An 18,731-nucleotide genomic window follows, 5' to 3' on the forward strand; every position below is an offset into this window, starting at 1 on the left:
AACTGATAATATAATAACTAAAAGTAACTGGGAGTCAAAGATGATCTGGAGATATACTTACCCGTTGATACTGACTCAACTCTCTCAATATAGTAAGTAAAATAAGTATCCGGCCCTATAAGGCTCGGAACATATAACTGCTCCGCCGTAGTAGGCTCACTCATAGGCGCTCGACCATACTAGGCTCTGTATCTCAGCCATTCTAGGATCGCCCATAGGCGCTCAGCCACAGTAGGCTCTGTATATAACTTACCATCTAATCAGAGGTTGCCCAATAGGGGCCTGCCGATCGATTATAGCTCGATAGTGGTAAAAATACCATAATACTGTGTATATATAGACCCTTTGCTCTCTTGACTGGAAGAAGTCAATACTCAATTGAATATAAAGTCCCGATAAGTGAGAATATGGTAACTCGTGATATTAGGATAATGTATATAAATTCGGGAGTATGAACTTCTCTTTATGCCTCGTTATCAAAGACATGTAGTTACGAGATCATGCCAAAATAAAGGAAGGGCTTAGCCTTAACATACCTGTAGTAGGGAAAACTCCGTATGATATTCTTGAGAAGGATTGCACCGTACTCCCTTAGAATCGCAAAATCCCGTTGCTATTATAATATGGAGTCTCGTATGAATTTCCAAATTCTCTCACCTTCGGTATTGGCTTTGCCTTTCTGTATAACTCCCTTACCAAATGAATTTTGATATTAATTAAAGATAAGTGTAGGGATGACTAATATAACTTCCTTTTCTAGTCCCAGTTATTCATATTTCTATGATAAGTATGTCACTTATTTGTAATGAACTTATGAATCCTTCTTCTTTGGATTGTCGAGACATTTTACACAAGAAAATGAATGAAAATTATCAGGAAGATGATGAGAAACAAAGGAAAATAAATGACAAAGTCCAACTATGGAGATCTCTGAGTTTAGGATATTCTGTTTGCAAGGAATGGCTAAGGACATTATCCATGTGTCCTTCTAATTTAATTGCCTAAGTCAAGAGTCACTATTGACTTCCTCCACTTGTTGCCACGTGGGCGGGAGGGGTTTTGTCCCCACCTACAATTATCCACAAATTCTTAATTACATGATTAATTTCCCATTAAATCAATTATTAACCAATTACCCATATAATTAAGAATTATCTCAAACTACTTAAAATACTACTCATTTTTAATACACCTTATACATCATACTATCATGGTCATATGGTACCTTGCATGGCACTAGTCCATAAATACGGGGTATTATAGCTTGGACCGTATTTTATTCTAAATTGCCAAACTTCGACAAAAATCATTTTCTTCTATTTGCTCACCATCTCTCATTCACGAATTTACTCATTACGTGTTTGAAATAGCATAATATTTATAATCCCAAAATAACCTCATTCCCGAACTTACGTTGATTAACTTACGACGAAACTTTAACGTATGAAAACGCGAGGTGTAACATTGTATTATTTTAGTTATCTTTGCTCGTTTAATTCCTTTATTTCGTGTTACGACTTGAGACTAGACTTACATAAGTGATAGACTCGCTATTTTAGAGATGTGACGAGCTACTTGATAATCCGCGGAATATTTTGTGCTTCCCTTATGAATTTCTCTTGCGTTGTGTGTATTCATTACAAAGTTTTCCTTAAATTTCATAACTCACACCTATATTCGTGAGTGGGGTCAAGGACCCGTGAAATCTTCTTACTCTTATGGGATCGAGTCTTTTGCCTCGCAGGATTATGTACCACACTCTTATGGGAGTGGGCCGTTCACCTCGACAATATAATAGATGCATCTATGATTCATGTCGCTCGACACTCAGTAGTGTACATGTTATGATAGGATCGGGCCGATCACCTCGGCAGTATCATATTCCTTTTGGGATCAGTCCGTACGACCTCGGCATAATCGTGCGTTATATCGCTATCAGTCTGAATATTCACGAGGTTCTTCCTTCCACTGATGCCTTGCACCTTATATGGTACTCCCTTATCCGTTTGATAATGGCACTTGATATTTCTGAGCTATTGAGATAGAATACGAGATTGAGAAATTGATATCGTTAAAAGAAATTTTGGAAGATTGTGTTTATTACAGTTTTACCTCACTACTACTGTTGTGCTTCTTATCTGTTTATGATTTACCATGATGATTTTTTAGACTACTAGTAAGTGTCGATGTCGACCCCTCATAACTACATCTCCGGGGTTAGGCTAGATACTTATTGGATAGGCATTGATTTACGTACTCATGCGGCACTTCTGCACTAAAGTGGCATAAGAATTAGAAGTTGAGGATCAAGGTTGCGGCTCGGTGTTGATAAGAATGTCACGAGCTCGGATGAGCAGGGAAGAATTCAAATGTTCATAGTAAGCTGGCATTTGCTTTAGTGTCACCTGAGAACGGTGTCCTGTGTAAGAGGCTTTGTGTATTGAAATGTGGATGCTTGGCCAGTATTATAGAAATAGCATGGTCGATGGCCATTAACGTTTAGATTTTACTACCTGGTGCAGAATGTTGTGAGAGTATATCCCACGGGAAAATCGTATAAGTAGGACGTGTTAGTCATCGAATTGTTGGAAACTTAAACTAAGTATGGAGATTCTGGTACTATCCCTAATGTGAGAAGTCTATGCCTGAAAGGTGCTCTATTCATTTGGTTATGTACTGTGGGACTTTGGTCCGGATTGGACGACTGCTCGTGTGTGTTATGAATATGGCCATTGTGGATCCTTGAAAGGATGTTGGCCCAATTTAGTATGATCAGAATCAGCTTGAGGTCTGTTGGTGGGTCGAAAGTGAATGTATGCTATACGTCAGGTCGGATTTGTTCATTCAGCATAGCACTGTTTATGGAGGAGTCTTCGGGTATTGGATATTATTCCTGTTGTCAGCTATCCTATGTAATATTATATTATGCCATGTGGGTTGTGAGACGGCTTGATTATTCGCACATGTGTTGTGATCCCGTGTAGCTTGTGGTGTTGTATGAGTAAGATGGCTCTCAAGATGCAAGTCATTTATTGCACCTTTGTCATGCTTGAGTTTTTGTAGCGTATGGCACTATCCATCTCCCAAAAATTGTATTAAGCACTTGGCGTTCTTGTGGCCGACATTCGGCCATTTCGTAAGTATAAGCATTTTGGCTTGATGGGTGTTTCCTTATTGATTGTTATGTGTGGATAAGGTGGTATGCCGCCACACGTACATTGTTTGGATCGGGTGGCACGCCGCCACGGGTATGTTGTGTGGATCGGGTTGCACGCCGTAACGATGTCACATTTGGATCTGGTTGCACACCGCAACAGTATCATGTATGGATCTGGTTGCACACCACAAGGAGATGTTGAGTACTGTCCCTTATACTTATTTTATGTGCCTTGTTTCTCATCTCTAAGATAGGTTAATAGCATATGTTTGGCCGTTTTATTAGTTATGAGGGCTGGATGGTTCTTTGCCAGAGTCTGTTCTATCTTATGGGTCATATTCGAGTTATAGCTTGTTGGCGCTTTGATGGCGCCGTATGAGATTTTAGACGTTGTTTGTGGTGGTTTACTTCCCGAGCAGCTTGTACTGGGTGAGACGAGATTATTGGGCCTGAGATCAGTGCGATCAGAGTTATGTAGGGTATATGAAAGAGAAATAATTGTTATTCAGTTCAGAATGAAGTAATGGTTCTTTTCAGGAGGAGAGACTCCATGATTTATTTATTCGGTAGGTAGCTATTGTGATCGGAGGATGTTATTATGGGCAACCAACTTATGTGGTACATGGTGTGATTTCAACATAAGTATATGATCATGCTTTGGTACAATGTGTAGTGATTGATGCGGTGTCCGTATGTTAAAATCGGGTCTCGTGGAGAATTCTGGATGTTGAATTTTTGTTCTAAGGCTTGTTATCTAAGGTTATAAGGAGGATCTTTAGTATGTCTCGAGCTAATATGCTCACATGGGTAGGTGCACAACGTGTTAAATAGTGATTTTGGAAAACTCCGGAATAGTTTTTGGCACATTCGAGGACGAACGTATGTTTAAGTGGGGGAGAATGTAACGACCCGGCCAGTCATTTTGATCTCTAGCGCGTCGTTCGGCGGTTTGAAGCCTTGAGTAGATTCACTTCAGGTATTATGACTTGTACGTGCAGTCGGAATTGAACTTCGGGAAGTTCGGAGTTGATTTGGAAAGAAAATTCCATATTCGGAAGCTTTAAGTTGGAAGGGTTGACTAAGGTTTGACTTTTGAGTAAAAGATCTCGGAATCGGGATTTGAAGGTTCCAATAGGTTCGTATGATGATTCCGGACTTGGGCATATGTTCGGATTGAGTATCGGGTCGCCCGGAAACATTTCGGCGCTTATTGTGGAAAGATGCCATTTTGAAGGTTTTAGAATTTCTTAAGTTTGGTTTGAGGTGGACTTTGGTATTATAGATGTACATTTGGGGTTCCGAGCCTTGGAATAGGTTCGTATCGTAATTTGTGACTTATGCGTAAAGTTTGGCATCATTCCGGAATGTTTAAGTATAAATCGGACGCATTCGTCAAAGTTTGAATGTTTGGAAGTTTAAAGAAAGGTTTTGATCATTGATTCATAGTTTTGATGTTGTTTGGTGTGATTTGAGGCCTCGAGAATGTTCATGTTATGTTTTGTGACTGGTTTGTGTAATTCGACAGGGTACCGGGGGCCTCGGGTGTGTTTCAGATGTATTTGGGTTGTGTCGCGCTCTTATTTGATGTTTCGACGTCTTTTTCTTGGGTATAAAGGATACTATATTGCGAAAATGACCTTTCATTTGTGATTGGATTGAAGCACTAAATCCATATCATAATTACAGAGCCATAGCAACAAGAATCGTCGAATTACGATATCGTATGAGAGAGTTATGCCCATTTTCGTGTCGGACATAATTGTTGGTTTCTGGTGCGAAGCTTTATTTTTTGCGAACACGGGAGAGGTTCCGCGAAAGCGAAGAAGGATTTTTGGGTTGACCAGTCAACTCGAAAAATTTCTCTTCGCGAACGCAAAGGTCTCCCGCGAAGACGATGAAGAAAAATCATCTGGACAGTGTTTTAAACCGAGTATTTTGGGCATATCTTGAGTTCTAGAGCTCCGTTTGAGGTGATTGTAACAATGTTATTCTCGTATCAATAAGGGGGTAAATATATGACATTTATTTTGATGTTTCTCAATGATTATTTTCTTTGGTTATTAGTTTTATCCGTATTTGGATTGTAGAAATTGGGATTTTGAGCCTCAAAGTTGAGAAATGGTAAATCCTTGATTTGAGGGTCGATTCATGGACGAAATTGAATGATTTTCTGGATATAGACCATATGAGTTATGGGTAATATATATTTTCAATAATTTTTGGAATCCGGGCACGTGGGGCCGAGGGTTGACTTTATTGACTTCTCGAACGGAGTTGGGAATTGTTATAATTTGATTTATTATGTGTATTAAAGTATATTTCTATTGGTTTACACATTGTTTGACTAGTTTTGGAGCGATGGGCATCAGTTTGAGGTGTTAGAGTGTCGTTGGAGCCGGTTATGGAACTTCAGAGCGAGGTAAGTGTCCTGTCTAACCCTGCGAGGGTGAATTTACCCCGTAGGTGTTATATTCTTATGTGCTACATGTTGTGGGAGCTACGCACGTATGAGGTGACGGGTGTCTGTGCGTATGCTAGAATTCCTAATTTTGTCCGAGTAGACTTAGGTTCACGCCATGCTATAATTTCACTAATTGAGTTATCTTTGCTTGTTTAATTCCTTTATTTCGCGTTACGACTTGAGACTAGACTTGCATAGGGTGATAGACTCGCTATTGTAGAGATGTGACGAGCTACTTGATAATCCATGGAATAACTTTTACTTCCCTTATGAATTTCTCCCGCGTTGTGCGTATTCATTGCAAAGTTTTTCTTAAATTTCATAACTCACACGTATATTCGTGAGTGGGGTCAAGGACCCATGAAAGCTTCTTACTCTTATGGGATCGAGTCTTTTGCCTCGCAGGATTATGTACCACACTCTTATAGGAGTGGGCCATTCGCCTCAATAATATAATAGATGCATCTATGGTTCATGTCGCTCGACACTCGGTAGGGTACACGTTAGGATAGGATCGGGCCGATCGCCTCGGCAGTATCATATTCCTTTTGGGATCGGTTCGTACGACCTCGGCATAATCGTGCGTTATATCGCTAGCAGTCTGAATATTCACGAGGTTCTTCCTTCCACTGATGCCTTGCACCTTATATGGTACTCCCTTATCCGTTTGATATTGGCACTTGATATTTCTGAGCTATTGAGATAAAATACGAGATTGAGAAATTGATATCGTTAAAATAAATTTTGGAAGATTGTGTTAATTACAGTTTTACCTCACTACTACTGTTGTGCTTCTTATCTGTTTATGATTTACCATATTGATTTATTAGACCATTAGTAAGTGTCGATGTCGACCTCTCATCACTACTTCTCCGGGGTTAGGCTAGATACTTACTGGATACGCATTGATTTACGTACTCATGCTGACTTCTGCACTCAATGTGCAGGATCTAACAGGTTCATTTGGTGATCATCTTGGCGCGTAGGCGCAGCTACTGAGGAGACTTTATGTGACCTGCATTCCAAGCTACGCATCGCAGTCCATAGAGCCTCCATCGTACTATTTATTTTATCCTGACTTATTTACATTCTAGACTGATTTTGTATTATTATTGTACTCCTTAGTAAATGCTCATGCACTTGTGACACCGGGTTTTGGGATATACTAGTTGATGATTATGATTCTGTAGATTATCATTGCCTTTCATTTCTCTTATAAACTACAAATTTTGTGCATTCCCGTGGATTTAAAAGTGTAAATTTCCTTCCTTATTAAAATTTATGATTTCAAGTAATAAAATGAGTAATTAAATTGATCAATCTTCGTTGGCTTGTCTGACAGCGGCGTTAGGCGCCATCATGACCTATAATGGATTTTAAGTCGTGACAGCTTGGTATCAGAGCTCTAAGTTCACTTGGGTCTCACGAGTCATGAGCAAGTCTAGTAGAGTCTTGCAGATCGGTACGGAGACGTCTGTACTTATCTTCAAGAGGCTACAGGGATGTTAGGAGCACTTCCCTTCTTGATTCCTCATCATGTGATTTGATTCCTTTGAGGCTTATGCCGTTATTTCCTTCCTACTCAATCTTGTGCAACATGGAGCGCTTGTTATCAATTGGGCATCAAGGAGTTGTAGTGGTACTGCAGACGTGGTGCATGATTTTTCTCCCTGCGTATTCGGCCAGGCTATTATCGCCGCATTGCGAAAGGGTGTTCAGTATTTTTAGCCCAGTATCTGTATTTCCTATGGTTTCGAGGCTATGCATAGATTATTATGATGTTCATGTGTTGTTATCGCACAATGTTGGTATAATGGTAGGGTGCATATTTATTATCGAGGCAGTGAATGACTCAAAAGGAGGATTTCTTAGTGCATAGTTTAGAGGTTTGGCATTTAATTCCAGCGAAGGAAAGGCAATTGGACTATGGATATTCAGGCTTTGGTTGATTGAGGAACGCGACTTTATATTTTCGAGCGTGGTGAAATTCTCATTTGTGATGTGGTGTCGTCGTCCTTGTTTGAACGCATTAAGGTTCTCTGGTGTTATAGTCTTCTCCGATTTGCCTTTGGGGCAGGGTGTTGTGAAATGGTGCCTGAGAAGCAATTGTCAGAGATGGCAGTGTGTAGCAGTTTCTGAATCAAATCGGTGTTTCTAATGCTGATGGATCGAGAAAGATGATCTTCGAGGAGGCTTAGAGTTAGTAGCAATTTACGAGTTCAGTTGCTACAGAGATGGGTTTTGATTTGAGGCAGCATTTGGGTAGCAAAAGATGAGGAAGGACATGGTAGGAGGTTAGCAAAAGATGAGGAAGGACATGGTGGGAGGTGTCTCGCGGTGGTTGAATTGCTAGCAGGTCTAGTATGAAAAGTAGAGGTCGAGAAGTTGCTTAAAAGAGTTAATTTAACTGAAGTGGGAGTGGCAGAGTAGCATAAGTATTCTGTGGTATGATAGCCACATGCCTTGAGAAACATTTAGAGGGATTTGGGAATCATGGTGGACAATGACCAAGTCCATAAATGCCATTTGGGACGGTGGCTACTGCACCGAGGAAGGATTAATATGATAGAAAGGAGTTTACTTGGAATGAAGAGGGGCGTAAAATCTTGATTATCGTTATGGGATGCGATGTGACTTCGAGTTTGGAATGTATTGTCAGACTTTCAGTTGATGTCAATGGGGAATGAATAGACTTTTACAACTGGTGGACGAGCATGGGCTCAGGAGGGGTTTGCTGATTTCGTGATAGTTGTAACCAGGGCAATGTCGTTGGACGATGTCAAAATGTAATCCCACAAGTGGGTTATTTCTTGTGAGAGGGTTAGCGGTTGTTTGATTGTGATGAAGAGTTCTACTTACTACCCAACAAAAGGTAGAATAGTTACAAATGCGATAAAGTGTGTCGTTCAAATGCGATAAATTATGGCATTCGTATTGTGATGAAAGTATTATTCATTGCTTGTAGACACAGGAGTTGCAGGTTAAGTTAGCTTGAGGATTGTAAGGGATATTTTGAGGTATGTAAGGCCTTCCTTTCTTTTTTTTTTGGCATGATATCGTAAGTTATGTTGCCCTTATAAGGAAACCAAGTCCATAAATGCCATTTGGGACGGTGGCTACTGCACCGAGGAAGGATTAATATGATAGAAAGGAGTTTACTTGGAATGAAGAGGGGCGTAAAATTTTGATTATCGTTATGGGATGCGATGTGACTTCGAGTTTGGAATGTATTGTCAGACTTTCAGTTGATGTCAATGGGGAATGAATAGACTTTTACAACTGGTGGACGAGCATGGGCTCAGGAGGGGTTTGCTGATTTCGTGATAGTTGTAACCAGGGCAATGTCGTTGGACGATGTCAAAATATAATCCCATAAGTGGGTTATCTCTTGTGAGAGGGTTAGCGGTTGTGTGATTGTGATGAAGAGTTCTACTTACTACCCAACAAAAGGTAGAATAGTTACAAATGCGATAAAGTGTGTCGTTCAAATGCGATAAATTATGGCATTCATATTGTGATGAAAGTATTATTCATTGCTTGTAGACACAGGAGTTGCAGGTTAAGTTAGCTTGAGGATTTTAAGGGATATTTTGAGGTATGTAAGGCCTTCCTTTCTTTTTTTTGGCATGATATCGTAAGTTATGTTGCCCTTATAAGGAATTCAAGGGGACGAGACTCTGTATATGTACTATACCGACGATTAAGGTCCGTTTACGAGTATAGTTATATGAATGTTGAAATGGATTGAGTTGATCGCAGTTTCATGTATTCTTAAGGAGTAAATAGAGCCTTACAAAAGGTTCTTGTCTTTTATATGTAATAAGACGTCTAGATGTTAATTAAACATTACGTACGAATGGTCTGATGAATCAGAAGCAATATAGTGTCTGTATAATGAGGGATAGTTATATATGAATAGTTCAACAAGGTAGTATAATGTATAGTTGCACAATGATAAGAATGTTTCGACCTAAAGAATGTCACAACTTCCAACACTTACACGTTTGTATTCACGAAACCGATAAAGAAAATCACGAAGATAGTTATATTCCTCTCAAGTTAAATAAGGTTGATTATATATGAGGGTGATGTTAAGAGACGATATACGTTACCTATGGAGTCATAAATTATAGAATATGATAAGTTGAGCAATAAGATTGTAAGGATTATATATTTATGGATCGGGCTGCATGCCGCAGCAATATACACACACACACACACACACACACACATATATATATATATATATATATATATATATATATATATATATATATAATATATATAACGAATAGCCTCACAAGCTAAGAATATTACATAGCAATAAGTAGAAAGAATCATGTAATCCCCAAAACAAGCCGTGATGTGAAATAAGGATAGAAGTGCAATTTAAAAATAATTACAACATTATTCATGGCTAAATAATATAGAGTTCGAAGGATGACGTAGAAAGTGGCTAAGGAATAAAGATTAGTTAATGTAACGAGTTACTTACGAACTTGTATGTTTAAGAATACGAGTTTATCTATTGATGATTGAATGATGTCTGCATGAGTGATATGCAATGAATATGTATAAGACATTATCCCTACGGACGGTCTATGAATGCATAGGTGCATAATGAAGGTTGGTTATGGACGGTCTCAGTTGCACGCATAACTAGTACTCAGTATTATGAGTCGTACGAACGGTCTACTATGCTACGTGTACGAGCCACTAGTTATCCATAGTTATGAGTGAGCCTTACGGACGGTCTCTTATGAAACGCGTAAGTGCCACTTTTATGTTTCAGTGTAGCCAAAGAGATGTTTGATCTATCTGAGGTAAGTATTCAGATATAAGATACGATGGCTAGAAGAATGATATAGATGAATTTTCATAATATGATGGTTTCCAGTACAGATAGCATATGGGAACAAGTTCAGGTATATCATGACACAAATTAGATGTATATACGACATTAGATGTTCTCGGCCAACGGAGCCTTCGCTTTTCAGTCTACATCTTTTGTAAGGTAAGTTAGATAATTCAATACTTAGATATATTACGAGTCTGAATAACGTAAGTATGATTCCCGGATCTCATTCACCCTCCAGATTTCTTTCAGTATATCATATATACATGCCAGTTCAGTTTCAATAAATTTCATACGTTATTTGCCTTACATACTTAGTTCATTTATTTGTACTAATGTCCCATCATCGAGGCACTGCATTCATGCCTGCGGGTTCAGGTATCCAGTTTAGCGAGCCCTTATTATAAACTGAATTGATATCCAGCTGAGGATTGGTGAAGCTCCATTTCATCTAGAGTACAGACGAGTCTAGAGGTTATCAGATTGTCTTATGTATATATACTTTTGGGTAGGTTGGAGCCCTGCCCCGATCATCTTTTGATGTCAAATACTCTTAAAGGCTTTATAGACAAAGGTTTCAAATGCCTTAACGGTCGGTGTGTATTCATGTTTTGAGTACGATGGTCCGCTGATACAATGTTTGCCCACTTATATTTATACCTTATGAGTTGTGGCCATGTTAGCCCATAATAGTTATAGGACGAATAAGTTCAGCGAAGTCAGTCTACGTATGTTCTAGTTTTCATCGAACGATCACGAGTAACATAGTGGTTCACTCGGGCTAGTACGACACCGGGTGCCAGACTCGCCTCCCAGGTTGGAGCGTGACAAAGTGTAAAGATTTTCAAAAAATTCTTAAATGATACTTCATCTATTGCTATTGGATACTTAGGTTATTTCACAAAATTTCACCCAAAAATTACTGTTAAATTTAAGAAATGTGTTTTTTTCTTTTTGGAAAATGTCATCCAAAAACAACATCTAGAGACTTCTTACGGAAAAAGATTTGAAAAGGACAATTTCTTTTGGAAAAGCTCTTGGGGAAAGGATAGTAATTTAGATCTAGTTTGCTCTTAGTCTCGATATGAAATTCAGAAACAATCTATTTTCTTTGTAAAGATGTGACTATACTTATGTAATATCACTTTAGATTAAACGATTCTAACTAAGATTAAATGAAATCATGCATGGACTCTAAATTGTTACGAATTGCAAAATTAAAACTTAGAATAGTGCAATGATCAAGACTGTCATTTAAGAAAAAATGCTATCCTCCACAAATCAAAATTATTTAATTAAGGATCGGCATAAATTAGGATAAACAAATTATAACTTGTTTGGTGAAACTTCTGAAGAGTCAAAAGTGCTTAAATCCTTATTTTAGATAGTGCTACTAATATTCTGAACTAGATCTGGAAATAATCCCATTTTTAGTTCATCTCCAATTCCTAAAACAAAGAGTAAAAACTAAAGACATTAGTTAAATAATGTCTAGAGGTGTAAATAAGTATTTTCGTCGAAATCACCACCATGGCGCCAAACTCTAGAGGTGTATAGTTAGTTTACTATAGTACTATTTAATCAAAGTTTCCACAGTTTCCTATTTACAAAGCACTCTGTTTTCTCCTTATACAAAGCCAAAAATGGCTTTCATCTCTTGTCTCAATCAATTTACTTGCAAATCCCTTCAAATAAATTCTTAGTGCCGGCTCTAGGGGGAGCCACTAAAGCAATTGCTTTAGGCCCCCTAGAATTGAAGGGCCCCAAACATTTTAAATTATATTATTATATATTATGAAATTATTAATAAAAGATACTAGAGTTTATAGTTTCTTTTAGAATGTGATAGAGGTTACTCAAATAAATAACTCGAGTGTTATAAATATGCAATATATGAAGTAAACAATTTGATGACGACTGTGATAATTAAAGAACAAAATCTCTTGTATAATTGGATTAACTGTCACTTCAGAATAGACTTGAACTATTTTAAATGAATGAAATGTGGTACAAATTGTGTTTATTAAGTTATGAGAATTTATATAAATATTATTTTAACCATCATATATATTTCTTGTAAAATTATTATCTAAGTCTTAGTGAGTAGATTTATCAAATATCTATAATGGTGAGAGCAGTAGGTAAATGAATGAATGAATGAATGATCAATGTACTTTGAAGAAGATTATATATATATATATATATATATATATATATATATATATATATATATATATATATATATATTATTAAAATTTTATTAAATAAATTTAAGGCCTCTTATTGAGGTTTGGCTTTGGGCCACCAAATGTATGGGTCGAAATCCGCCTGATAGTATTGAAAATAAGATTACCCATAAGGAGGGAGTCTCGAGTCGTCATTAGCCGAAGTGGACCAGGATGCAGAAATACTCGCAGTCGAAGAGTCGACGGGAGCCGTGGTCAAGATGACGACAATGGTCGAGGTCCAGCATCACTGATGAAGCTGTAATGGTTAGTTTTCGAAATAAGATATTAAAGGAAATATTCTAGCGAATATTCTCTGCAGTTTGTACTGTTAGGATTTGTTAGAAATATGTCTCATATATATGGGAAGAAGGGCCGGTAATGTGAGGCATGTGATATTCATTTGTAAGAACACACTTTGACAAAGGATTCTCTCTCTCTCTCTCTCTTACTAAGATACAAACGTCACATTTTCACCAAGATTTTTGTCTATATTATTCTATACTTTCCACCAAGTCCGAGGATAATTCGAACATTCAAGAATTTGTCTGTCATTCATCATTGTCAGAAAGAATAAATACTTAGTTCCTCATTTATTGGGTGAATCATTCCTTATATTTATTTAATGCCATTTATTATCATTCGTTTCTATTTAATGCTCCATTATTGCTCACATTAATTAGAATGATTGTTGCACACCATTATTATATTTCTACTATATATGTCCAACGTTAGTCACGCTTTCGGAACTAGCATCTAGAAATATTATTGTTAACTAGGTTTAACCTCTTAGTATATAAATTTAATTATTTGAGCCAAGGGTTACAGTTTTTGGTCAAATAATTTGGCGCCGTCTGTAGGGATTTTCTAGTTAAATTTTTAGTTTCTTCTAGATCTATCACTAACACGGATCACTAATGTAAAAGAAAAAAGAAGAAGCAAGAACAAGATCTCATTTCTTTGTGTGCGCAAATCCCGACATGGCATGTAACAGGGAAGAAAGGACAGGAATAATAAGTGACCTCCTATCCAACCTCATGAATGTCATCAATGAAAGATGTGAAACAACAGACGGAGACGCAACGCCCAATGACTCCCTAGGCGAGATGGGTCACCTCCTCCTCACTGCAGCATCACAAAATCTCTTGGTAAGGGAGCCTCCACATCTCAGGCGGAGGGGATGCCCCCAGCTGTAAAAAGCTCCTTGAGGCATGGCTAACTGACACATTAACCAGCGTCCTCCATAAGCCCGCTCAGGACACGGGTACAGAAAACGCAAGAACTTGCGTTATACAACCAGAAGACGAGCAGCACAACCAACTCCCTCCTCCTCCAACGACATGTATTACTCACAATGTCATTAATAGTGTAGGCAACAACACTCTGGTAGCCATTCTAAAAAGGATGGAGGAAATGGAGAATGAGAACAGGACACTCCGGGACCAAATGAGAGAACACCAAGAATTGGTTGATAAGATACCGGGCGCCCCTAAGCTTTTGCCGAAGAGAGATGCCAGCCGATTCGTCGAGCAGCCTTATGGTGATGATGCCGCCCCACATGCCATACCAAAAACCTTTAAAATTTCTCCCTACCTCAGGATATATGATGGTATGACCGGCCTTGAAGATCATGTGACTCACTATGTCACTGCGGTGAAAGGAAATGACCTCGCCAAAGAACAAGTTTCTTCCATTTTGTTGAAAACATTTGGTGAAACCCTCACAGGAGGAGCGTTAACATGGTATTCTCAACTACCTGTACATTCCATTGAAACTTTTGAAGAGATGTCCAGCAAGTTCGTAAAGGCCCATGCCGGGGCCAAGACGATGGAGGCGAGAGTGAACGACATATTTGCTATTAGACAGTCTCTAGAGAGGGACTGAGGGACTTTCTCGCCCAGTTTATTCGAGTAAGGATGACCTTGCCGAACATGTCAGAAGGGATGGCGGTCGTAGCCTTCCATAACGGGCTGAGCAAGGATGGTTTGAGGGAGACTAGAAAGCTATAAGTTGACTGATGAAGTACCCCCTAACCACTTGGGATGAAATACACAACGCACATTGTGTCGAGGTCCGAGCAGATGAGGGTGACCTCAATGGACCAACTCATCGACTGACCTCGGTACAGGCCGAACCCAGAAAATATCAAAGAAATGATACTAGAAGAGACCTCGCAGCTCTGCGACCTAACAGGGAACAACATCAACCATATGTCAGAGCGGACATTGCGCCCTCCTCTCGTAACGAAGAAAGTCCGCCTAGATCAAGGACAGGGACTCATTGGAACGAAAGAGGTATGCCCCTTTTATTATGCGCTCACAACTTTTGTGTGTCACCTACAGAGATAGTCTATGCCTTGGAAAATCTCGGACCAAAGATGAAATGGCTACAAAAGATGAGGTCAGATCCTAGTACTCGAAAGTCGGACGCCCTCTACCAGTTCCACCAAAAACGAGGGCACAAAATAGAAGATTGCATCGCCCTAAGGAAGGAGGTCGTAAACATGTTAGGACAAGGACACCTCAAAGAGTTGTTGAGCGATCGTGGAAGGACCAACTTTGCAATAGGACGTGAACAACATCAAGGACCGCCGAAACCGCCTTCACCAACTCGCACCATTCACATAATCATCGGTGGCGGCGACGATGCTTCCATCAACAGCGTGAAGTTCAGCACTACCCACAAGCTCAAACCCCTTGTTATTACTTTCCGAATTTTGGATACCGATGTGAGATGCATTATGGTAGACGATGGCAGCGGCGCATCCATTATTGATCCTCGAGTACTTGAACAAATGAAACTCGAAGATAAGATAGTGCCGCATTGCATCATGCTAACTAGTTTTAACAATGCAGTCAAGCGAACATTTGGTAAAATCACACTCCACGTTCTGGCCGATGGCATCACTCTGGAAACTACGTTCCACATTATGAACCAAGACACAACGTACAACGCCATAATAGGGAAACCATGGATACACACCATGAGGGTCATCCCTTCTAGCTTATATCAGGTCATCAAGTTCCCGACTCCATGGGAAATATTCAGCATACGAGGAGAACAACGCACATCTCGGGAATGCTACTATATCGCCCTAGATAGCACGGTCACTCAACAAATGAAGGACAAAGGAAAAGAGGAATAGCAATCAACAGGGTCAAGGTCGATATGTGATGATAGCGAGAACGTCATCAGAGGCCTTGATATGGTCGAAGCTGCAGGGTCAACCGTAGAAGACCTCGACCCCATTCAATTAGACCTCAACGACCACAGGAAGAAAGCTTACATCGGCTGTATATTTCAGGAACCAGGTAAATTCCGTCAATTCTTAACTACTAAAGTAGATTTGTTTGCTTTCAGCAATGCAGATATGCCGGGTAGTATCCCAAAGAAAATTGCCACGCACAAACTGAATGTCGACCCATTCTACCCCCCCCCAGTGAGACAGGTCATACGTAAGTTTAACTCTACGGTCAATGATACAGTACGTGAAGAGGTGGAAAAACTGTTGGAGAATGGCTTCATCAGGGAGTCGAAGTACCCCAGTGGGTCTCCAACGTGGTCATAGTTAAGAAGAAGAATGGGAAATGGCGGATGTGCATGGAATTCACAAATTTAAACAAAGCATGCCCAAAGGATTTGTTCACAATTACCCCACATTGACCAACTCATCGATGCAATAGCCGGGCACGAACTACTGAGCTTTTTGGATGCTTATTCAGGTTATAATCAAATCCTCATGGAAGAAGAAGATCAGGAAAAAACCACTTTCATCACTAATCAAGGGACAAACTGCTACAAGGTCATGCCCTTTGGGTTAAAGAATGCGGGGGCGACTTACCAAAGGTTGGTGATGAGGATGTTCAAGGACCAACTCGGTAAGACGATGGAAGTGTATATAGACGACATGTTGGTCAAGTCCAAAAGGAAAGAAGATCACATTGACCTTCTGAGAGAAACTTTTGACATACTCAAGGAATTAAAAGCATACTTGTCGTCACCACCACTGCTTTCAAAACCAGAGCCTAGAGAATATCTCCTCGTGTATCTTGCTGTATCCAAAGTAGCTGTGAGCGTAGTCCTGGTTCGAGAAAACAAAGGTATGCAATCCCATATCTATTATATTAGGAAAACATTAGTCGACACCGAGACGAAGTATCCTCACCTAGAAAAGCTAGCCCTGGCCTTAGGCATAGCTTCGCAAAAGCTTAGACTGTATTTCCAGTGCCACCCTATCTCAGTCGTCACGACCTTCCCCCTGAGAAGCATTTTGCATAAACCAGAGCTATCGGGAAGGCTGGCCGAATGAGCCATCGAGCTGAGTAAGCACGATATCATGTACCAACCGTGAACAACGATAAAGTCACAAGTTCTCGCTGACTTCATTGCCGACTTTAGCTCAAAAGTAATGCCTAAAGTTGAGATAGAAGCCTCTCAAACTTCCCACCACACACAAGATCTCTGGGTCCTATACACAGATGGCACATACAATATGTCAGGGTCCGTCCTGGGACTCATACTCGAAGTCCTAACAGGCGAAGTGATTTGCCAGTCCATAATGTGCCAGAATATGACTAACAACGAGGCCGAGTATGAGGTCGTAATCACAGGTTTGAGACTAGCACTCAAGTAAGGGGCGAGACGGTTAAAACTACATTGTGATTCCAACTAGTAGTAAACCAAGGCATAGGGACTTACCAAATCAAAGAACAAAGATTGCAAAAAATTCATACTGAAATATGCAAGTTGTTGCCCGAGTTCGATGATTGCCAACTCGACCAAATTCACCGAGTACAGAACGCTGAGCAGATGACCTTGCTAAACTAGCCACATCCACCAAAAGCATTGAAACCAGAGACAAGAACGTAATCCACCTCCTCAACTCATTGCTTGATCAAATTGAGGTAAGAACCGTAAGCTTAACTTGAGACAGGACCAATAGTATTATTACATATTTGCAGGATGGCACACTCATATATGATAAAAATAAAGCCAAGAAATTGATAATGCAAGCGGCCAAGTACAGTATCATCCACAACGACCTATATAAGAGGACTTACGCCAGCCCTCTAGCAAAAGACTAGGCTCAAACCAGACGCGGTGCGTCCTTGAAGAGGTCCACGAGGTCCAATTTGGAGCTCACTCTGGCAATCGGGCTCGGGTCAGATACCTCATACGGGCAGGATACTACTAGACCACCATGAAAAAGGAGGCCACATACTTCATAAAAAATGCGAGCTATGCCAAAAGTATGCCCCGATGATTCACCAAGCGGGCGAACACCTCCACTCGTTAACCTGACCTTGCTCGTTCATCAAATGGGGAATGGACATCGTGGGCCCCCTCTCGGCAAGGCGAGGTAACGTACGATTCCTTTTGGTTTTAACTGACTATTTCTCTAAGTGGGCGGAAGCAGGAGAATTCGCCCAAATACGTGAACAGGAAGTGATCGCCTTTATGTGGAAAAACATCATATGCCGGTTCAGCCTCCCCAAAGAAATCAGCTGCGATAATTATACTATTTGAATTATCTTTGCTCGTTTAAATTCCTTTATTTTACGTTACGACTTGAGACTAGACTTGCATAGGGTGATAGGCTCACTATTGTAGAGATGTGATGAGCTACTTGATAGTCCGCGGAATAATTTGTGCTTCCCTTATGAATTTCTCCTGCATTGTGCGTATTCATCGCGAGGTTTTACTTAAAATTCATAACTCACACGTTTATTCGTGAGTGGAGTCAGGGATCTGTTAAAGCTTCTTATTCTAATGGGAACGGGTTGTTCTCCTCGGTAGGATTATGTACCACACTCTTATGGGAGCAGGTCGTTCGCTTCGGCAGTATAATAGATGCATCTATGGTTTGTGCCGTTCGACCCTCGGTAGTGCACATATTATGATGGGATCGGGTCGTTCGCCGCGACATTTCTATAAAATAGTCTTATGGACCCAACCGTTCGCCTCGGCAGCGTCATGCGTAATATTTGATAAGAAATCAGTGTATCCGTGTGTTTATTTTCCTGATTTTAGTTG

General features: G+C 39.9%; 1 protein-coding gene across 1 annotated transcript; it reads left to right on the plus strand.

Moving 5' to 3' along the window:
* Window positions 1-15,201: 15,201 nt before the first annotated feature.
* LOC142171811 (uncharacterized) lies at window positions 15,202-15,843 on the plus strand. Its single transcript, XM_075235515.1, has one exon. The coding sequence runs from the start codon at window positions 15,202-15,204 to the stop codon at window positions 15,841-15,843; it is 642 nt and encodes a 213-aa protein (XP_075091616.1).
* Window positions 15,844-18,731: the final 2,888 nt, after the last annotated feature.

The sequence above is a fragment of the Nicotiana tabacum genome, chromosome 17 (genome assembly GCF_000715075.1).
Source record: "Nicotiana tabacum cultivar K326 chromosome 17, ASM71507v2, whole genome shotgun sequence".
Taxonomy (NCBI): domain Eukaryota; kingdom Viridiplantae; phylum Streptophyta; class Magnoliopsida; order Solanales; family Solanaceae; genus Nicotiana; species Nicotiana tabacum.

Coding starts and splice junctions, on each gene's coding strand:
- LOC142171811 (XM_075235515.1), top strand. CDS start 15,202: ATGTTAGGACAAGGACACCTCAAAGAGTTGTTGAGCGATCGTGGAAGG.